The following is a 22503-nucleotide window of genomic DNA, read 5'->3' as shown; positions in this document are numbered from 1 at the left end:
ATTGAATATGAATATTAATAATGGCAAGAAAGGAAATATTTGAAATCCCAGAGGGGTTTTATAGACGTTGCTGTTTTTAAAATCCCGATTTTACGCGTGTTTCTCAATAAGAAATATAGTTTGCTTATTTCTGTAATCTTATTTCAGGTTGATGAGTAATAGCCAAAACGACGGCAAATCCACGCCTATAATGTAGGGCAACTTCGACGGCAAATCTACGCCTAATGTAGGCAACCTCGACGGCAAATCTACGCCTAATGTAGGCAACCTCGACGGCAAATCTACGCCTAATGTAGGCAACCTCGACGGCACTCTACGCCTAATGTAGGCAACCTCGACGGCACTCTACGCCTAATGTAGGCAACCTCGACGGCACTCTACGCCTAATGTAGGAAACCTCGACGGCACTCTACGCCTAATGTAGGCAACCTCGACGGCACTCTACGCCTAATGTAGGCAACCTCGACGGCACTCTACGCCTAATGTAGGCAACCTCGACGGCACTCTACGCCTAATGTAGGCCAATTCGACGCCATAACTACGCCAAATCGACGCCAAACAGCAACGCATCAGCGATGCCCGAGCATCGACAGGTTAGAGTAGCCTGGTGGTCAAAAAATGTGCATGCAGGGGTTAGTCTGTGCATGATTAACTTAACGAAGTTAACTAATTTAGTTAACGAACTTAAGTTAAATTAAGTTTTAAATTCAGTTAACTAAGTTCTGGCCACCAGGAACATAGCTAATGCATGATGCATGTGAGCAAACGTTTCTTAAATTCGGTTATATATTTGAATCGGTTTTGCGCTTAGGAATGCTCGCTTGCGCTTAGGACTGCGCTAAGGTTTAGGTTGATAATTTGCCTGTTAAAACTAAACATATATCGCAATTGTTATACCCATATTTCACATAAGAAATGGCTAAAAAGCCATGCACACTAACACAAATCACAGCCACAAATGGCAGACATAATCCCATAGGTTCTTTCTTCCATTTCTTAATTCTATCTTGTCCTGATTGAAATCATCTTCGGCTCTTAAAATCCGGTCAATTGCGGCTTTCGGAATTAACATTGTAAAATGATAACTATATAGGGTCACTATTCGGTCTGGGGTTGTAAAATTATTTGAATGTAATTACGTTTCTGATTTCTCAGCAAACATTGTAAATATACGATTATATCTTGCCTTACTATATTTTGTAATTGAACCTATAATATTGTGTATGTATTTATGAAAAAACATGATTTATATCAAAATATGAACAGATACAAAACATCATGCACTATACCTCATGATCTTGTAGTTGCACATAAAATAGACACGCACACGAGTAAATACATTGATGCAAACCATGGCCTATATAATGGCTTCTAGTTTATATCTCTATCTCTTGCATTCACTTAAGGTTACATGCAGTTAATATTCAAGCCAGAAACATTGATTTTACGACATATCTTATACTGTCTTGCTATATTCTGAAATACATGAATTTATGCAATCAAAGTTAACACACACATGCTCTCAATTAATGAATTTGAATTTACTTGAAGAAAATAAGGGGAGGAATGGTTGGGGGGTGCATGCTGTTATCTTATAACGATATATATGCCTTATTTCTACAATAGTTAGAAATCAATTACGAGACGAACATTGGCAGTGGCATTGTAACTTTATTATTTTTCCAAGGTCTCTGTGAGATTTCCAATCATTTAGCTTCGTCGAGCAGTGCTTATGAAAAGTAAGGCGCCACTTTTTGTTTGCACTGTTTGACTTTGCTATGTGGTTCGAAGTGTTAGCAGGTATGTTGGGATATCTAATAACGTTGCAGTGTTATTTTCATTGCTGTTTCTATAAGAGCAGCTTGCTTTGGCTATATGCCGTAGCTCCAAAAGTTTTTAAACCAGTTTTACAAAGAAAAAAATGTACTCCTGGGGCTGTTTCTATAAGAGCAGCTTGCTTTGGCTATACGCCTTGGTTTTGAAAGTATTAGTCCAGTTTCTCTGGAAAAAATTGTACTCTTGGTGCTGTTTCTATAAGGGCAGCTTGCTTTGGGGATATCCCTTGGTTTAAAGAATGTTAACTGAATTTTTTGAGAAGAAAATATTTACATTCGATGCTGCACTTGGTTTCGACACTTTGTTGCTTTGACTATATGCCTCAGCCTCAAAAATATAAAGTCTATTTCTTGTATTTTTTCTAAACCTTGTTTCTACTAGGGCAGCATGCTCTGGCTATATGCCTCAGCTCTAAAATGTGCAATAACGTTTTCAAGGACAATTGTGTATACCTTCATGCTGTTTCTATAAAGGCTCATGAAATATCTTCAAGTTAACTCGATCCTTGAAAATGCACAGTTTGACAGTTTAAAACGAAAATATTAGGAACACTGCCTATGATTTGTCAGCAGAATAATTTCAGTTTTTGGACGAACGTATAACTTGAATCTAAGTGCTCTGAAACTTAGGCATTTTAATGTATTACAATATTAGATCATCGATCTCATAAGCTTTATTCAGCTCTGTACCAGAGTTAGTGGGTTAAGTCTAATAGAACAAAAAAAATACAAGATAAATTTAGAAACACTTACTTACACGAATGCAAGTTTTACTGATAAGACTTGAGCATTAAGAAACACAATAGCACACTGTAAAAAGACATGCACAATTTTATACTAAAATATGCCAAACATTTAACCTGCACTGTTCTATAGATTTAAATGACATGATCTTAAACGCACCTACTTTGTAACCGGTTTTAGATATAATAGTTTAATGTCTTCGTATAATAATGATGTACTATGTAAAGAAAACACACACGCTTTGTAATACATGTTTAGTGAAGTATTAATAAAAGTAGGACCAAAATTGTCCGTCTCCTCTCTCTTGATTTCAATATCTTTATCACACACACACTTTGTTGTAATACATGACTTTGTTTTAATAAAATCTCAAACTTGTGTACTTTGTGTTTGATTTCGCGGCTTTCGGTGAGGGTTTTTCTCCAGGCACTCTGGTTTCCCTCGTAAAAAAACAGTGTCCGTGTGTTCGGAACCGTGTTTACGGTTGGTTTTCCATACGAAAATTGAACTTTTCACGAGTAAAATGGCATGAAAGCTAAACATTTCTGTTGACAATTAATACCCGCATAATTGGTAAGTCTCGTTACACTCGATAAAAAGTTTTGAATATTTTCGCAACCCAGTAGACTTTAATCTCTGACGTAAACGCACTCAGAATAAAAAACGTAATGGTCTAATGGAAGCTGACTTGTACACACGGTTACTGGGTTCAATTCCCGGAACACTGTTCTTTGTCGCGATAAACTTAATCAGTGTTCTTCAATTAAAGCATGCAAAGCTTTCGGCTTTAGACTATAATTTTTGACGAGTTGTTGATGAGCTTTACTGATTTACTGATTTTGAAAGACGTGATACAGCCAAATTGAAATGCAATACTTCCTCATCCTGGTGCTTATAAAAGAACGACCACATTCGCCAGATACGTGACTGTAGACGTGGAATAAGTGTTCTTCAAGACTTCAAGATGTTCTCTTAATCACCACCTCATCCGTATCATTTCGGTAATTCTCAAAATTAAGAAGACAAGATGGTTGCGTATCAATGAGAACGAAGAGACAATCCCAACGGCTAAAGTGATGTTGGTGATTCCAAAAAGAAGTGATCTTCTTGGCTATCTGTAGTCCTTGCCAGAGAAATAGTCCTGCACATCTTACTTATAGTAATCAACAAGGTTTCTTCGCGTTAAACATTTGTAAAAAATTTACCGAATACGTATAGGCGAGCATCGCAAAATTTTCGATAGCATTGCGCGCGTACTTTGATAATCTTTAAACACACTGGAGTAATTTGCGTTTATCTCTGTCCAGATAGGGACATTGCGACTTAGCCACCAAATCATGCGAGCTTGTTAAATCCTTAGGTCCTGCACCTATACTGCATGTGAAGGGGCTTCCTTCTAGAACCAGCGCACATGCAACGAGATGATATTTTAACTTTATTAAATAAATATTCTTTTTAGTCTGTTTTCTCAGATCAAATTTTGTCTTTATTTATGTGGTCAACCTATGACCGCAGGAAAACAATAGACGGTTTGTACTTGTTATGTATGGCATCATAATTTCTTATATTCACGATCCAAACTAGTTTTCCTGGACTAAAATGTCAAGCAGCCCAAGTTAATTCTGAAAACGATAGTATATGAATGTAATGTCATTGTTTCAGCATTGATGTGCCCTACGGGAATCGTGTTTAATGTTTTTGTGCATGAGAGGGTTTAACGGTACTCCGGTTCCTCTTGGCTCAAGATTTTCAAATAATCACTCTGCAGTTGACTGTATTTGTTGTATTAAAAATAAACAAAATAAGACAAATTCTAAAAAAGCTTGAGGCGAATATTTGTTAACAATTCTTTCAAAGACTTTGCTTTGTAGTTTTTTAAAAAAAACTTTTTAATGCTGTTGTTTTCTTTCATTTGGGCTCCCTAAGGGAATGTTCTTGTTGGGTAGATTTAAAAATGCTGTCGATAAAAGGTAAAAGAAAATCGTAATTTAGCAAGGAGAGCATTACTGTTGAAAAAGAATAGTTTGATAAAGGTGTAAGTGTTCATGTTCTGATATTAAAAATACATGGAAATACCAGCCAGATTTTTTCAGCATCAATGGACACTTTGTTTCATTTTGTTAGTTATTCTATCTAGTTACTCTATAAAGAATATAAAAAGGCAACTGAATTCTTTCTTTCGTCTGGCCTAAAGAAATAGACTTTCCCTAGCCTTTATTCTGACTTACGCTGTCACATACTTTTATCGAAAAATAACCATTTGAAATTTTAAAGGCTTGCATATGAGTATGTTTGGTAAAAATTTTTTGAACAAAATAACCTATAATGCAATGGTTATTATATATCACCATTCGACCGAGAATACTTCGCTAAGATTAAAAATATGCCTGTTATTTATGGTTTTAAATGTATTTTCACATAAACGCAAACTACAGAAATACAAATTCCACACACAAAAAACTGTCGCTTATGGCTAGGCTAAATATTATAGCGCCATATTTGACGACGTCATCTTTTGTCTTTTGGGCTGAACGTTCTCGGTCAGTTGCATCCGGGGGGAGGTAGGTTTATATTAACGGACGCGGACCAGAGCCTAGCGCAAAGGGTGAAAAACGTGATGTGCTTCTTGCGTCGCCGAAAGGCATCTTGTTCCAGTCGTCCTGGAAGAATCGTAACGTTTTCAAGTATTTAATAAAATTCCTGTACTTGCGCGCCCATGTCTATGGGAGACATAACCTACGGAAACTACATCCCTGTTAAATGGTTCCTGGTCGTCTGCAATCTTAGCGAAATACGAGTATACAACAGAAGACAGTTTCATACAATCATGTCCCTGATTTTCAGCCAGGGTGAGAATCGTGTGATGTATGATTATGTATTCTGAATAGTTTTAATTCAGCGTCTGTGAGACGTGTCAACCTCTGGTCGTCTTCGCCGGAAAATGGCAAAATCGACCATGGTCATATTCGCCGGAAAATGGCAAATACGACCATGGTCATATTCGCCGGAAAATGGCAAATACGACCATGGTCATATTCGCCGGAAAATGGCAAATACGACCATGGTCATATTCGCCGGAAAATGGCAAATACGACCATGGTCATATTCGCCGGAAAATGGTAAATACGACCATGGTCATATTCGCCGGAAAATGAAAAATACGCGGGAATTAAAGGATCTGGCGTTGGTTGTATTTTCGTTGTTTTCAGCAGAAGCATACCACCTATAGTTATTTGATCGTTTGGAAGTGCTTGAATGAGCCACAAAGAATCTGAAAACCGTTTCCTCAACTTCATGAAATTGAACGGCCATTACTGTACAAGCTATGATGTTCCGGTATTCAGTTGGAACACAATGATCGATAGATGTAGGCGTGCGCTGTGCGGGGTTTTTGAGAAGTAAGGTTGTGAGAGTAGGTGGCTAAGCTTGAGTCACGACTTCCTTCTTCGGAATTTTTTATGGAGAGGTTAGTGTTAGAACGGAAATATTGATGATCGTATGAACACATGTTGGCGGGTTTCCGTTGTTTCGTAACATGGACTTGACAACACAACATATATTTTTCAAGATATTGTTAACCAGTCGTGAAGAAAGTACCTCAAGCGCTTGAAACATGTGCGTACTTGGGCATGGACGTCGATAAGGCACTTGCTTTGCGCCGAGTATGCTAATGATCGCATTTATGACATCACAATGGAATGATGTTTCGCAAGGGTTTGTAGTCTGATCACCGCGACCGTTTTGAGGAAGGAGAGGTTAAAAGAGGTTGAGAATTGTCAATAGTTGATAGTTCATATACAAGGTTAGTTAAAACTATAGTAGGGAATCCGTAATCGTAGGATTAACTGGATTGTTGTTTGCAAAATGCTTCTGGTAAACACGGTGCCACCTTAATAATGAGCCGCGGCGGTCGGGGCCCGGACACTACTTTCATGTTCGCGCAATTTAAATCTAAAATGGCGCCACGATTAAACTTTCTGCCAGATGCGCTATCGAAGACATTGTTGGATTTCCAAGTAGAAGGCGTCCTTTTTGGAATATCTAAGAACGGAAGGTTAGAGAATATGTTCATATCTTGCTTTCTATCGAATGCGATCGTCGCCAGCCTCGCTAGATCGACGCGAAAAGTAGATGCCAAATTTGCATCACCTTTAAATCCTTGCGTGATATTGTTTACATCCAGTATTTTGTTTTCATTTGATGTTTTTAGCGATCGTCGATGATCCCTTTTATTGTCACTGTTTAGGATATACTGTTAGGCTGCTAGCTTTTGTATGCAGGTCTATGATTCAAGCAAATGATATTTTTAATCTGATTTTTTCTATGATTCTCTAATTTCTCTTTCGGTGCAATCTCCACATTTCAAACCACGTGTTATTTAACAGATGTTTGATCGGTGATGAGGTAAGTAATATGGATTTTTTTATTTAATTACAGTACAATTAAACCTCTCTAAATCGATCTTATAACCACTTTAGATGGGTCTGGGAAAGACATTGCAGGCTTTATCAGTCGCCTATTATTACAAGAATGAATGGCCTCTCCTCATCGTATGTCCTTCCTCAATGCGTTTTCCCTGGATTGAAGAAATTGAGAAATGGCTGCCAGACATTCAACCAGATGATATCAACCTTGTTCAATCCTGTATTGATGCTAGGTAATTATAGTTTTATTGATCAGTGTTATACTGCCCGAATAAGAAACCTAAACTAAACCAACTTTATTTATACCGGATAGCTCTATCAGTTCTAAACTGTTCTTCCTAGAGATCCAGTAAGGATCATCTCTTGTTGATCCAGTTTTACTACAGGAGGAAACCTAAACTAAACTAACTTTATTTATACTGGATAACTCTATCAGTTCTAAACTGTTCTTCCTAGAAGTCCAATAAGGATCATCTCTTGTTGATCCAGTTTTACTACAGGAGGAAACCTAAACTAAACTAACTTTATTTATATTGGATAGCTCTATCAGTTCTAAACTGTTCTTCCTAGAAGTCCAGTAAGGATCATCTCTTGTTGATCCAGTTTTACTACAGGAGGAAACCTAAACTAAACTAACTTTATTTATACTGGATAACTCTATCAGTTCTAAACTGTTCTTCCTTGAGGTCCTGGAAGCCGTAGAGAGTTAGCCATCCATTAAACTTCAATTATTAACAATTTCAGCAATATACAAAGAAGTAAGATATCAATTGTTGGTTATGGTTTACTAAGTCACGCTGCCTCACGCACGCTGATCAAATGTCTAAAAGAAACAAAATTTGGAGTTGCAATCATTGACGAGTCTCATTACATGAAGAACAGAAAAGCTGTGCGAACCCAGGCCCTTGTTTCAGTCGTTAAACAGACTAAACGAGCAATACTTCTCACTGGAACACCAGCTCTTGCCAGGCCCGAGGAGGTAACGAGACCGTTGTCTGGCCAGTGTTTAAAACATTGAAGCAGAACTTTGGAAATAGGCTAAAGTACACTATATCTAATCAGACTATACCATACCGTACTGTTACATATCACAAATACACCCACAAAGTATACAGTCACTGCTCAAATTGTAATATATAAAACTACAATATAACCAAGGAGCAGCGTGGCAGCGTCTTCAAACAACTTAGCATCAAATGTGGTATAACAGCATTACCTATATCAAATGTTAGTATCATACTAACTCTCCTGACGAAGGCCCTCAGGTCGAAGCATCCAGAAGTGTTTTGTCTATTTATATAAAACTACGGTTTGATTGTGATTCCCTGTCATTTTTATAGCTTTATGTCCAGATTGATGTGCTGAAACCCAACCTACTGGGATCATTTAGTAAATTTGCAAATCGTTACTGTGATGCCCACACTGAACACTTCGGCGCCTGGAGGTCTCAACGCTGGAACACTCGGTGGGTAATTTGCAAAATATTTCTGCAGAATGGTTGTGTTCTACTTCTAGACCAGGAACCAGGAGCCACACTCAGTTTTTTGTAGATTATTACTGACTCTGTGCTATGATCATGTTGTCAGGGGTGCATCTAATCTGGAAGAACTGCACCAATTGTTGAAAAGAAACGTCATGATAAGAAGATTGAAGTGTGATGTAAGTAGGACAGTAGGAGCAATCATTCTGTCAACATTAGCAGACATTAGCAGCTTTTACACAATTTCAGGTGTTGACAGAATTGCCTGCAAAACAGCGTCAGAAGATCACATTTGACCTTGCTGAATCAAATTCCAAAAAGGTATATTTGGATAGAAACAGCATTCCACTTGACTCTTTGATTAATTTTTCACCCACAATTGTTGTTCTACAAGAGCTGTTGCTGTCTACATTACTTACAGGAAATGGAGAAAGTTGTTGATGAATTTAGAAGTGTTTGCAAGCAACTCAAAGGCATAGATTCCTCTCAAAATCGCAGCCAAATAAACCCCCTTTCTGAAATAAACCGACTGACAACTATGCTGTATAAACAAACTGGAATATCTAAGGTTTGTTATCTGTCCTAATCATCCCCTCAAATGACTGTTCTTCGGCATAAGATTAAGGAACCACACAGTTGAACATGTCAGCTTTTCCGAATTTATTTATTATTGTTTCTCCCGTGTCTCAGATTTCGGTAGTTCGGCAATACGTCGCGGAGATCCTGGATAACACAGAAAAGAAATTTCTCGTTTTTGCACATCACGTTGACGTGATGAAGGCAATTGAAGTGGAAGTTGTTAAGAAACGAGTGAAATATATCAGAATAGCTGGCGACGTTCCGTCTTCCTTCAGGAGCGTACGTAACTAACTTTTATGTATTTTCTCATCAATCTTTGTGACCGCCCTGTTTGTGCATTCGATAGATATAGAAACAAGAAAATCAAAAACAAGATATATTTCGGGAAGGAGGATCATGCAATTAGTAAAGTTTCAATGTTTGGTTGCAAAATGTTGTAAAATGTGGAAAATACAGCCTTGGCCTCGCAGAGTTTGTAGCTACTAAATTTTTGTATCAGATACGCGCGGAATTTGCACAGATTTTGGCCGAGAGCTGTGCGGATAATTTTCACACACAATACAAAAAAGCATACACGAATCTTTGTAAGGCTATATATTCTTTAATTTCACAACATTCCTCGACCAAACTTTGCAATTTTACTCATTTTGGCATTGCTCTTTCCAGTTATAATGATTATATGGCATTTCCTGACGTATGTGGATCAGAAATGAGTGATATAACAAGAATTTACAATTATTCTCGTTTCATAGTCTCTTGTCCATCAGTTTCAAACCGATCCTTCGACACGGGTTGCTATTTTGAGCATTCTGGCCGCCTCGACGGTAGGATTTGCAATAAAAACTTAGTGAAGTACAGCCATTCAATGTACTTATTAATCTTAATGCAGTACAACTGCTTGCATCAAGCACAGCGCCCCTGCATCGCCGACTTTTGTTTACCTGCTAGGGCATAACTCTGACCGCTGCCGATCACCTAATCTTTGCTGAGCTTCATTGGACACCCGGCGTTATGGAGCAAGCTGAAGACAGGGTTCATCGTATCGGGCAAAAGAACTCGGTTCTCATTCAATATCTTATTGCCAAAGGAACGATTGACGAAGTTCTTTGGCGTATGATCTGTAACAAGGTATACAAAAGAAGGAACCGAAACTTGTTTCGTTTTTACTCAAAATTGTATCTCTTTATCCAGCGTTATCCCAAGCGGAAACTGGGATTGCTATATAGAAAGCTCTTTCTGTGCATCTCGTTCTAGGTTTACGTCACAACAACGGCATTGAATGGCAAGTTACAAGGAATGAATGTTGAAGAAGGAAGCGAAAATCAGTCGAAGCTTTTTGAAGCTTTTTCAGCGTTTGTGATGGAGGACGAAGACGATGCGGTGCCTGACGACAATTTTTTATTTACTCATGTGAGTTTTGAGAATCTTTGTAGATTTCTCCTTTAGAAACGATCGAGTTAAGTTGATTCAATGGATATTTTGAGAGGTTTCTATGAGCACCTGGAGCAAATCATTTAACAAATTGTTCCTTTTTTTCGTTGGACAAGTTCATCCAGGCATTTCTCGTAATTCGCGAGGCTTTTTCTACTTAGAGTCAAAAGAAACGAAAGCAAGATTCGCTTCAGAGGTCACTGATGGAGTTTTTTAATACTCCGACTTCGAAATGTAGAAAAACTGACGATGGGAAAGAGTCGAGCGAGCCCAGTACCTCACAGGTACGATGGATCACGGTGCATTACGATGGGTTACGATGGATTACGATGAATCCGTTTTAACCAAGATAAATGAATATATAAAGCTGTCCTAGGCTATTAGTTATTGAGCGATTTTTCAGGAGGAAAGCTGGACTAAATGAACTTAATTTTGATATTGCTAACAGTTCTAAAATGTGAACTCTTGTCGTTATAGAAAGAACAAAAATCTGACGAGGATGAAAGTCCTCATGAAACAGTAGTCGAGGCAAAACCTGAGACAGACACAGTTTTAATCGTTGATAGTGACGATGAGAACAGCCTGAAATCGACAACGAAGAAGACTTACAAACTTGAAAAGAAAAAAACACGCAAAACAAAACAAAAACTAGCGACGGTGGATGCTTCAGAAAGTCAGGAAATGGCCTGGGAAGTCGCCCGCGAGCTGACCAAGGTCGATGTGAACGAATCCTTCGAACCAGTTCGTCCACAGGTGATTGATATGCTGTCGACCTACACACGGGTTTTGAACAAGACCAAGCTGGAACTTGAGAAGAATGATTGCGAGGATAAAAGTGATGGACTCTCGTCTGAAAGCGATGAGGAAAATAGTTTTGAATTAGCCAAAAGCAACAAGAAAGTGATTGTAGAAGTCAATGAAGAAAATATCGATAAAGATTTGTCTGTTAGACGTAGTCTTGAGGAGCAAGCTGGTGACAATGACCTCTCTCTGGTCCAACAAATACATTCAGCACCTTCCACACCAATTTGTGCTCAAGACACGCCACAATCCAGCCCAATCGCCGCCAATGACGAGCCGGCAGAATACCAGAAGAAGCAAACTAACCCTGAGCCTTTGGCCCCAACCAGCGCCGAAGATATAAACGATTTCAAAACCTGGTCCTGTTCCATCTGCACGTTCAACAACAACGATTTCTTGCGAGTGTGTGAGATGTGCGATGCACCACGGTACAGAAGCCGAAGGAAAACATCAAACATCAAATGTTCAACGGATGGGTTTGTCGCACGAAAGCAGAAATCAATTTTCGAGAAATTCTCGCCTGTTGGTGATCAGAAATCTGGTTCTAGGAAGCCGGGAATGAGGAAGGATAGAAAGTGTGCAGTAGGGAGCGTAAAGGACAATAAGGGATGTGATGATGTAACGATTGAGGGTACTAATTATCCTCAATGTTCCTCGATATTTCATTCAAAAAAGGAAACTTTAGCAGGACTCAATTCACCAGAAAGTAAAGATGAATTACCTGCCAAACCAGACTTACTGGTCAAACCTGAATTATCGATTCCACCTGAAGTGCCGGTCAAACCTGATTTACTGGTTGAAGATGAAATACCTAATAAACGTCAACTCGGAGGACAAATCAAACTTGAAATGCAACTGGTTGAACCGGAAATCCAGTTGGTTGAACCGGACAAGCCGGTTAAACCGGGTAAAAGATGCGACGTATTTTCTAGCGACGTGGATTTATTTGCGACAGAGTCACCAACCGAGGAGTCCTCGGACGAGATTATGACATCATCTTCCCCAGATAAAGTGATGTCATCTTTCGAAGACAAGATTATGACGTCACCTGGCGAGACAGATACAGCGACGGAATTTGAGGATATTGCGGACGATGACTGGTGGGAGTGTACGTCATGTAAGAATTATAACTTCGGCGATGGCACAGGCAAGTGTGAAGCATGCGGGCTCAGAAAAGAAAGTGAGAATCTTGAGTACTCGATGACGGGTCTTGACGAGGGTTGTTGGCAGTGTCAGGATTGCAAGGAATTCTATTTCAGAGATGACGTTAAATGTACCAAGTGTTGCCATGGCAATAAGACAGATCGCAAGCCACTTGTAGAGCAGTACAAAGAATTACGTCATCTTCTGATCGAGGATGAGAGGGACTCTGACACACCAGATGAGGAAACTGGGGGACATATAGGGAAGCTGGAGGTGATAGAAAACTTGATGTTTCGTCTGAGCAACTATACGGATCGAGTGTACTTGTATGATGAGGTATGATTTTTTCCTTTTTTTACTGGATAACTCTCTCAGTTCTAAACTGTTCTTCCTAGAGGTCCAGTAAGGATCATCTCTTATTGATCCAGTGTTACTACAGGAGGAAACCTAAACACTTAACTTTATTTATACTGGATAGCTTTATCAGTTCTAAACTGTTCTTCCTAGAGGTCCAGTAAGGATCATCTCTTATTGATCCAGTGTTACTACAGGAGGAAACCTGAACTAAACTAACTTTATTTATAGAATCTAAACTTTTGTCGTTTATATTCTACAATAGAGTGGCAAACCATTGAACTGCAGTGTGAATATTACTGACATGGAGAGCCTAGAGCCTAAACATACTTCCACCATTTTATCTGAGCCATCGAACAGAAGGCAAATAACGAGGTTTGTGAGAAAATGGAAAAGCCTTTCCCAAAATGAACGAAGAAAAATCCGAAAAGCTGGAATCATATTTGAGGACCCTCACGAAGCTTTACAGGCAATTAAATGGGTATATATTATGAAATTAATTTATATATATAAGATGCATGAACTGTCTTGGTAGTGCAGCCTTGGTTAAATAAGATATGGAGCCATAGTTTCATGGAAATTTTGAAATCTGATGATTTTCTGTTTGCTCGAAGGGCCGTGAAGAGAGAGTTTGTACAAGTCGCTTTCCATCCAAGGTAATTTTTGTTGTTGTTGTTCTTGTATATTACTTAAACTGAACTGCCTAATATATCTCAAACGTGGTGGTACAGTGCAGGTGCTTTTTGCGTTTTAAACCTTGTTAAATTTGGTGATTTAGGAGAAATTGCAAGCTGAAGTGATGGAAGCGGCGGTTGAGAAGAACGGCAGTGTTCGACATTGTGTGAAACGTAAGGGAAGTATTCAAGGCGGGAAAACAATAAATGAAAGAACTGAAGGTTAGAAAATGTTCTATAAAACTCAGGTAAAATATCTTCATGGATCACGAGACGTTTACAAAATGATCTGTCTACAGGAGGAACAGTGCTGGACAAGGATTCAGCCGCCGTTAGTAAGGAAACACGTTGGATGCAAGCTGTTGACGAGAACGGTCAACCGTTATGTTTGTTTTGCAAAGATGTCGTGAACACGAAGTGCAGCAGCAGTTTGTGGGACGAACGCTTCTGCTCACAGAAGTGCAAAGACCAGTATCAGGTTAGGAAACTATCTTTATCTTTAATAAGACTGTCGGTTCTAAATCCTTATTGATCAAGTGTTGCTACAGGAGGAAAACCTAAATTATTCACATCACAGGAAATAAGCAAGCCTTATCCTCTTCCCTCTAGTGTCGTGTTAGTGGCTCGCGAGTTCGCGAAAAGCTTTTCCAAGACGAGAAAGGAGTTTGCCAACAATGTGGTTGTAATGCTCACGAACTGTACAGAACGATGAGTCTGCTACCTAAGGCGGAACGCCGAACGTGTTTGGAAAAGACATCATTTCTTACGCTGCCTGTTGCGATGTTGAACAAGATGATCGTTGATCCCAAGGAAGGAATGGTAAATTATTTTTGTTTTTTGCAAGGCAAGATATATTTATCTCGAAGGGTCAACTGTTATCCAGCCAGTGTTTCCGCCGATGCAGGAAGAGATCTAAACTAAACTTCATTTTGACTTTAGTTTTGGGAGGCAGATCACGTGATAGCGGTGGTAGAAGGGGGTGGTGAGTGTGATCTGGAGAACTACAGGACACTCTGTGTTCCTTGTCATCGCCGTGTCACGGCCGAGCTACGTGAAAGACTGAGAACCAATCGAAAAAGGATTGCTGGAATACCGGATATTGCGTCATTCTTTCGTTCATGATCTTGTGAAGTGAAAATATGAAATTTTGTGTTAATTCGGTTCACGTTCTGGTAAGTTACATTGCCTGTTATCGGAAACAGATGAAACGTATCAAATTTAGGCATTCATCGTTGCCAAAACTACTGCAAAGTTCGCGAGTCATAAACGCTGAAGAAATGCCTTTTTAACTTGAAAAAAACACAAAGAAATTTCATTGTTTATAAAATGTAAAATTAGTTAGTTAGGGAACTTAAGTTACCGAAAAACGGTCCGTTTTTTCTATTAATTGTACAAAGACCCAAAACGTAAATTCATACGAAACTATTTATATTCTAATTTTATTATCTAAAAACTAATATATTTATCACTTTTTTAATTGTATATCCATCATTAACCATAGATACAACTCTATATCATTAGTTATCTCTGTGCAAGCAGTATATTATCCTCTATTATCCTCTATTTCCACCACGACCAGCGTTTATTACGCTGTGGTTTTGGCGAAGCCTTGGGACTCTTGCTAATAGCAATATTTTTCGGCGGTTGCAGACAATCCACTTCGTATTTATCTACGCTTTGATCTGAACCATAATCCGAATCATACTCGCTGTTTAGCGACCTCTTCTCTAGTTTCGATTCTTCCTGTTGTTTCACCTTATTGTCCTGTGTCTTTTGTTTGCTGGATTCGTGGTTCTTTTTGTTCTTCTTCGGTACTTTTAGTTCGTGTTTTTGTTTACTCAATTCCTCTTGTAGTTTTGATTCCGCCTGTCGCTTTTGGGCTTCTCGTATTTGAGCTTGTTTAAGGTCTTCCAGTTTGAATTCTCCACGAACAACTGGCCCACTTGTGTTCTTTTGTTCTGCAGGTTTCACTTCTTCGATGGTAGGAACCTGGAGCTTTGCTTTGGGATTCTGCCGTGCTTCTTGTTTCTCACGATTTGTTTGAGTTGGCTTTGTCTATAAAAACAACAACAAGATCGTATATATAGTTTGTCGTGCTTCAATGCAAATATTGACAGTAGGTAATAGGTATAGTCTTTCTTATGAAAATGATGATGAATATAAAGTTTGTTATATATAAAAAATGATTCATACTTCAGGTTCCTCTTTAATCTCCCGTTTGTCTTTTAATTCCTGAATGCTTCTGTTTAAATGATTAAACTGACGAAGCAGAAATTTGTCTTGGTGGTACATGTCTTTCTACAAGGTGAAAAATCGATTTTAGGATCTTGACTAGCTTCTATAAATATGGACGCTGGGTTCAACTGTGGATGTGTCTGAACTACCTGAGAAAGGTATCTCAAACGTGGTGGTCCAGTGTAGGTAGTATTCTACAATAAGCTGTCGTGGTTTGTGTCTGAACTACCTGAGAAAGATATCTTAAACGTGGTGGTCTAGTGTAGGTAGTATTCTACAATAAGCTGTCGTGGTTTGTGTCTGAACTACCTGAGAAAGATATCTTAAACGTGGTGGTCTAGTGTAGGTAGTATTGCTTGTTTGGGACACCCTGTACTGCATATCTTAATTCAATTATTCCAAACAATCATTTAAGCAGTTTACATATCTTTTGAGCACCTGCTAGAGTACAATGTTTACCTTCTATTATCTATGATCTTATTTATTCTATGTCTATATTTATCACGCCACTCTGTTGCAGTCTTTTCATGTTATTTAAGTCCAAACTATGGTTGTATTGTTGCTTATAACAACGTGCAAGGTTGTTTGCAAACGATCTTCAGCTGTTAATGAAAGCTCTTTGCAAATTTAGGCATTCCCATCCCACATTGAAACCACAAAGGTCAAAGAAAATATAATAATTCGTTTGTAATTCTATGGACATTAAACATTTATTCTCATGCAGCATACTACTATATATTTGCTGACGTTTTCCTATAAAACTGCACGATTCATGCAATTTGTGAAATTTATCTATAGTTTGGCTTGTCAATTTAAAGACAATGACGTATTTTGCCACTCGTCACAGCAAGAGCATGTTTACTTTCTGTTTGATATGTTTTCCTCGACACCTGCAATAAAAGTCCACTTAACTTGAAACGATTCGGTTGCTTTGTCCTTGCAATTGTTCGGTCAAGTTTTTTTGCCGTGGCTGCTTGCATATATACGTTTGAATTCGCGTAATAAAGAAGTCAGTTACGTCGTAAAGTATTTTCTTTGAATAACAGGTTTAATGTTTTTCATTACGATATCTTTATCTCAAACAGCTTGCGGTCTTTATATAATTGCTTTGTTTTGAAGTGATATCATTGCCAAATTTAGTTTTAGTCAGAACGAAGCTGTTCAAAGCTCTAGCTGTTTTCACTCATAAGTAAATGAGTTGCTGCGCTAAGGCTCATTGCTTTGTTTCAGGTAAATTGGACACATCTTTGACGTGACATCTGACTGCGCTGTTTCACATCCTTATGCAATACAAATAGACACGTACGGGTCGTAATTCACTTGTTCACGGAATTAAAGTGGATTTTCCCTTTTTATCCTGTACATTTCTGCACTTCATAAACAATTTCTATATCTATTTTACTGGGCTATTCTGTCTCTAACAACATTTCAAACCTCCAACCAAAGGTTTATTTACTAAATATATCGAGGAAGACAATTCCTTGCAGTTTCACAACCTTCTGATTTCTGAGTTACGATGCTCGAGGCAAAACCCATTAGTGAAACTTGAAATTTGAATAAAAATGAAATACTTTACACTTACTAATTCCTGAGTCAGCCAGTCAAGAGCTTGCTGGAGTTTCTCTCTTCTTTCTTCATCGCTTCCATTTTGATTCAACACTGGCGTTTTGTTTCTCTTTATCGACTCTTTTCGGTTGTACTCCCGTTGGTTCTCGCTCAAGACGCTCAGGGTCTCTGTGTAAGTCAGGATCACCGGGTATGAATGACGCTTCGATTGTGGACTATGCTCTGAAGCATCCATGCTTCGTTACAATCTTTATATTTACAAACAATTCGTCTCCTCACCGGCGGCGCGCTCGCTCTACCCTTGTCCTGTTAATCGTCTTTATTTGTGTAATGTGAATTGTCTTACCAGCGCTAAGCTATAGGCATCTGCGAGGAATCCAATTTCTTACAGGATTTACTCAAAAAAGATAACTAATGATGTGCGATAAACTTATATAGCTTTCAAAGAATGCACTAAGCTCCCGATTTCTGTATGTAGTTTTATCAAAGTCTTCTTCCCAAGTGCGGCGAGACTAGATGCTCTTGCGGAAGAAATATTGGTTAATAAATTATGAATTTCATTTGCGACCCAGTGTTATTTGTCTAGATATCTCATTAAGTGATTCTAGTTTAAGAGGTTCTTTAATAATGCATGAATAACGTTCATCATCCTTTTTGAATAAGATGGAATTTGTGAAGTTCCCCTTGCGAAATCCGTTTGTGTTTTCGTCAACTCTCACACGAAATATGTGGTTAAATATTTAGAATGTATTAATGCGTTGCCAGGCTGCAGTTTCCAGACCAAAACGGTTTGAAAACGTTATTTTTAGTAAACTAAATATTTTGAGTACTATCTGAAGATGTTTACAAATAGGGAATATTATTTTCAGACAGTAAATTGAATAAAGTTTACCACAAGCTGAGCTGAGAAAAATATTTTCTGTTTGTCTTCATTTGCGAAACACAGCTAAGCTAGAAATTAATTGCTTCACGTTTTGCTACTGTCAGACAACACGAAAATATATTACAATTGTGTCTCAGGTGATGTTAACGGTTCAGGGCTGGACGAATTTGGATTCGTGCTTGAATCCGTCCAGTTCAGGTGTTCACACCGTCGGTAAAAATGGATGGAAATTTGACCGGTTTTACGTGTTCACGTTAAGAAACCGAATTTGAACACTGTACCAAATTCTTTCCGTTCTCTGCGCACGTCTGGCTCAATCGTAGTTTCACATTGACAGGAAGAAATATTGAGATATTCTGATTTCAATCACTGTATGTAAACTCAACTTGGAGCAATAATTTTCATGAATTAAATTTTAATGTTTCAGCTGCGTTCAGTAAATATTTCATTCGACTTCTGTCTCAGTTTGTTTCCCTATCTTCTTTGAAGGGTTAGATGAAGGATAAAAAGTATTCTTGATGTCAGAATTGATTTATTGAACAATTACCACATTTCACCTGCTGAAACATTTATTATTCTTTAGTTGAAATTTAAAAATGTACGACATGGGGAAATGGAAAGGAAACAATGTTTTCTGGTTTGACTATCTTCAAAAAATATAGCTAGGAAACAATGTTTCCTGGTTTGTCCACCTCCAGAAAACACGGCTACAAGCAATTTTTTGTAGTTCAGTTGATCTTGACAATGTTTTACCCTTTTGAAATGGACTTTATGTACTTCATATCAGTCATATGGTATGGTTGGGACTTTGGACAAAGTCCTCGCTTTCCATGAGGCGTCATCGAGTAGCTACTTCATGTGACCCCCTGTGTATCACATGCTCTATTATACAGGCCACATACTTGTACTCCATCTTACAAAATAACCAGGTTGGCCGTGACAACGTGTTTAAAGTGCATGGTCTACATGGTCAGTTCATAGTCCAGTCGGACTCCATCAGGGGGAAGTGTAAGGATTACGGAGGTCTAAGGATATGTCCTCAGGGAGCGGAAGACTTTGGAGGTGTAAAGAGGGATAAGGAGACTTAGTGGATATAAGGAGAACTAAGGAGGTGTAGGGTCACTAGGGTGATACATAAGGAGGTCTAAGGTGGCCTAAGATGTGCGCTATAATAAAGTATGCGATAATAGGGTATTACGTTGTATTTACACATAAAGTACCCCGGAAAAGTACTCCGCTGACATGTGCAGGTCTCTTCAAACATGGCGGACACAATCAGGGTGTTAAATGGCTGGTTGGGAAAACTTTATGTTAAATTTGATCCTGGTAGAGGGAAACATACGGCGCCGATCGTTGAAGATTTGATTAGGAAAAGTGGTTTGTCTTCTACATCGTGCGATGCTGGAACTCGGGGTATTCTTATGGGTCCGCCAGGCGCTGGTAAAGGTACCCAGGTATGCAATAGAATCCCAGAAACACCGTCTAAAACAGTTTTTGTTTTTAAAAGAATGATAAATTAGATCAGGTCATATCATTTCAAGACCGTGATTTACTAATGGAAACCATTTTCCGCTAGCGATTGCCAGCAAAATATCAAGTTTTGAATACGAATTATGCAACTCTCAATCTGTCCTCTCATTGAACTTTGAGCAGCGTAATTACTAAAATATGTTCTATTGAATATCTCAAATTACCAAGATCGGCAATCATGGCCTGTTTATAATCAAAATTTATACCGTCGTACAGATCGCAAATTGTGGCTATATTCTCCTTTAACATAATTTAGCCATTTATACAGTGGAAATTTAAAAAAAATCGTTAAAAATGGCTTTGAATCAGCAATTTCATGCGAATATGATTACACGTGTATAAAAAGAACATTTAAATTTCTTCCAAACGCGTCCCGATGACAGCGCGAGTGTGTTCCGATCGTGTAGTTGTATGTCAACACTGCGAAGGGATATTTGCAGATTCTCAGCAAATATCTGCTTTCAATAACTTGCAAAACTTTCGAGGTCTTTTCTGCGCAAAGTTCGCATTAACATCTGCTCACGATGGCGGAAGAAAGTGGAATAAAAGCGATATTTCTGGGTCCACCAGCTTGCGGAAAAGGCACACAGGTGCTTGGAATTTTGCGCTAAATTTCGAACTCTTAATTTGATACTTTTTGGAAGTTTAAATGTTGTAATTTTGTATTTAAATGGCAAATATTTTGATATGTTTTTTCTCTTCCTAGGCTCCAAAATTGGCGGAGAAATATTGTGTCTGTCATTTGTCTACGGGTTCGTAAAATATTTAGCGTAATATTTACGTTTTGATACTGGGTTTTTCTACGAAACTTATGTACATTTGTTCAATATTTTTGTGCAGATGTTTCTTTCTAAGGTTAATGCAATGTTATTTATTTATTGGATTGCTTTAACAGTCTTTCACTTTCTATATTTTAAAACAGATTTTGTTTGAGCCAAAACATTGTTCAGATAAATTGATAACGCGTCAATGGAATTTATTGTTTCTGTGTCAAATGATGCATGACAGGGTTCACCTATTGTAAATATGACTTTCAGGCATACCTAAGGATTATGTCACAATGTCTCTGCACAAAATCAGTTCCAGTTGATCTTGAGCAAACTTAGAAGCTATTTTCAACCCTCTTATGCCAAAAACTGAGGTTAATTAATAGTTTAATTATTAATAAGCTAAAAAGTCGCAATACTGCATGCTTTCCTACTTTATTACATCTGATGCCTGTTGATTGTAAAACGCATTTCTAGGCGACATGTTACGAGCTGTGGTTGCGTCTGGCTCTGATCTTGGCAAGAAAGTGAAGGGGGTTATAGAGAGTGGACAGCTTGTGAGTGACGAACTTGTCGTGGAATTGATTGATGATAATTTAAGTAAACCAGAATGTAGAAATGGATTTCTTTTGGATGGTTTTCCCAGAACTGTCACCCAGGCTAAGAAAGTAAGTAATATCTGATCTCTAAGCAACTGGATTGGCAGGGTGGTACCTAATGATGCTTCAATTACATGTGCAAAATATTCTTTACATCAAAAGCTACAACGGAATAGCTAATGCAATTGTTTATGTTGTTTTTAGCTTGATGAGTTATTGGAGAAACGTAAAGTCAATCTTGATGCAGTAGTGGAATTTGCTATTGATGATTCTTTACTTGTCAGGCGAATAACAGGAAGGTATGGGAATGGATTTACTTGGAATGAAGGGGTTTAATAGAGGGATGAGGGGTAATAATGTACAGAAATTAGTACTTAGTACATGGGAGTTCAGAAGCTTATCTGAGGCTCTGATAATCTATCTAACAACTCTCTGTGTCTAATTTTCTTTATTTGTTAAACAAGCATGCATTTTAAATTTTGTTACAGTTCGTTTTTATACCCCACTCAATGGCCCTCAGGTGGCTTGTCCTCCATCCCTAGGAATATCTACAATTGTGTTGAGTTTCAATTGGAACCTGATGGCTGAAGTGCACTCTCTCAAGCTGTCATGCTTTTACATTTTAGATTATTTCATAAGCCAAGTGGTCGATCTTATCATGAAGAATTTAACCCTCCTAAAGTGGCTATGAAAGATGATGTAAGACAAACATTTTTGAATTTCTTCAAGTCGTGAGAAAAAAAAACACGTTTAAAGCTTTATTTGTTGTTTTCAGATAACTGGTGAGCCTTTGGTGAAGAGGTCAGATGACAATGCTGAAACATTGAAAAAACGTTTGGAATCTTACCACACACAAACGAGTCCGTTAATTGATTATTACCGAAAACGAGGTCTCCATCACAAGATTGATGCAGCAAAGTCTCCGGATGAAGTCTACAAGATCCTTTTGGACACCTTCAAACAAGCTAAGTCAAAATAGAGTACCACACTGTATGTATCAATGTATCAGTGCCAAATATATTTACTTGTGGTGAAGCTTTTTAAAATACGGCTCAGTTGAGACACTTTGTTCAACTAACTTATCAGGCTCAGGAAATTTTAGGATAATGTTTTTCATAGGAAATAAATTCTCAATCAATCAATCTACTGCAGGATGTATATTTTGATTCATATTATTTCTCATATGCAAATGTTTTCACCAGGAGTTGAATACTTCAAATGCAACACTGACAATGTGCTTTTATATTCTTATCCTACAATCCATTATGTCAATTCCCCTTCCAACAAGCTCAAGGGAGAATGAGCTCTCTTCCAACACACCTTGCAAATGAACTAAATTTTTTATTATGAGAACATGCAGCTTATCTGGGTGAATTCAATGACATTCTTTTGAATTCTAAGACAGGATAAAATGTGATATATAGGTATGAGAAGGAGTAGGAATGATTGTTAAGGGAT

The 22503-nt window shown here is 38.2% G+C and overlaps 3 protein-coding genes across 4 annotated transcripts; 2 read left to right on the top strand and 1 right to left on the bottom strand.

Annotated features, from left to right (window-relative positions):
- The first annotated feature begins 6535 nt into the window (after positions 1-6535).
- LOC114527692 (DNA annealing helicase and endonuclease ZRANB3-like) lies at positions 6536-14861 on the top strand. Its single transcript, XM_028549399.1, has 20 exons — positions 6536-6633; positions 6965-6983; positions 7058-7236; positions 7748-7982; positions 8344-8468; positions 8590-8662; positions 8733-8804; positions 8905-9051; positions 9174-9341; positions 9815-9886; positions 10011-10190; positions 10317-10472; positions 10655-10777; positions 10971-12773; positions 13057-13272; positions 13406-13447; positions 13570-13687; positions 13765-13943; positions 14075-14284; positions 14405-14861. Exons 1-20 carry the CDS (start codon positions 6536-6538, stop codon positions 14585-14587), a joined length of 4398 nt encoding a protein of 1465 aa, XP_028405200.1. The 3' UTR covers positions 14588-14861.
- Positions 14862-14904: 43 nt separating this feature from the next.
- LOC114527437 (vicilin-like seed storage protein At2g18540) lies at positions 14905-19272 on the bottom strand. The gene is made up of 3 exons (XM_028549082.1): positions 17283-19272; positions 15659-15763; positions 14905-15520 (listed from the first exon to the last, which is right to left on the bottom strand). Exons 1-3 carry the CDS (start codon positions 17499-17501, stop codon positions 15026-15028), a joined length of 819 nt encoding a protein of 272 aa, XP_028404883.1. The 5' UTR covers positions 17502-19272; the 3' UTR covers positions 14905-15025.
- Positions 19273-19376: 104 nt separating this feature from the next.
- Positions 19377-22187, top strand: LOC114527438 (adenylate kinase-like). Of its 2 annotated transcripts, none has more exons than XM_028549083.1 (6): positions 19377-19603; positions 20386-20431; positions 20924-21114; positions 21250-21344; positions 21672-21744; positions 21821-22187. In XM_028549083.1, the coding sequence occupies exons 1-6, from the start codon at positions 19412-19414 to the stop codon at positions 22022-22024; spliced, it is 801 nt and encodes a 266-aa protein (XP_028404884.1). In that variant the 5' UTR covers positions 19377-19411; the 3' UTR covers positions 22025-22187. The 2 variants fall into 2 exon arrangements, with proteins under 2 accessions (XP_028404884.1, XP_028404885.1); XM_028549084.1 differs by lacking the exon at positions 19377-19603 and adding an exon at positions 20072-20269.
- Positions 22188-22503: the final 316 nt, after the last annotated feature.

The sequence above is a fragment of the Dendronephthya gigantea genome, unplaced genomic scaffold (assembly GCF_004324835.1).
Source record: "Dendronephthya gigantea isolate DGI-Jeju-01 unplaced genomic scaffold, DenGig_1.0 000045F, whole genome shotgun sequence".
In the NCBI taxonomy this organism is placed as follows: Eukaryota; Metazoa; Cnidaria; class Anthozoa; order Malacalcyonacea; family Nephtheidae; genus Dendronephthya; species Dendronephthya gigantea.
This window is presented reverse-complemented; position numbering and strand designations above follow the sequence as displayed.

Coding starts and splice junctions, on each gene's coding strand:
- LOC114527437 (XM_028549082.1), bottom strand. CDS start 17,501: ATGGATGCTTCAGAGCATAGTCCACAATCGAAGCGTCATTCATACCCG. Junction 15,764..17,282: donor ACTGGCTGACTCAGGAATTA/GTAAGTGTAAAG, acceptor TTCACCTTGTAG/AAAGACATGTACCACCAAGA. Junction 15,521..15,658: donor AGATTAAAGAGGAACCTGAA/GTATGAATCATT, acceptor TTGTTTTTATAG/ACAAAGCCAACTCAAACAAA.
- LOC114527692 (XM_028549399.1), top strand. CDS start 6,536: ATGGCGCCACGATTAAACTTTCTGCCAGATGCGCTATCGAAGACATTG. Junction 8,805..8,904: donor CTGAATCAAATTCCAAAAAG/GTATATTTGGAT, acceptor CATTACTTACAG/GAAATGGAGAAAGTTGTTGA. Junction 10,473..10,654: donor ACAATTTTTTATTTACTCAT/GTGAGTTTTGAG, acceptor TTTTCTACTTAG/AGTCAAAAGAAACGAAAGCA.
- LOC114527438 (XM_028549083.1), top strand. CDS start 19,412: ATGGCGGACACAATCAGGGTGTTAAATGGCTGGTTGGGAAAACTTTAT. Junction 21,115..21,249: donor CTGTCACCCAGGCTAAGAAA/GTAAGTAATATC, acceptor TGTTGTTTTTAG/CTTGATGAGTTATTGGAGAA. Junction 21,345..21,671: donor GTCAGGCGAATAACAGGAAG/GTATGGGAATGG, acceptor TTTACATTTTAG/ATTATTTCATAAGCCAAGTG.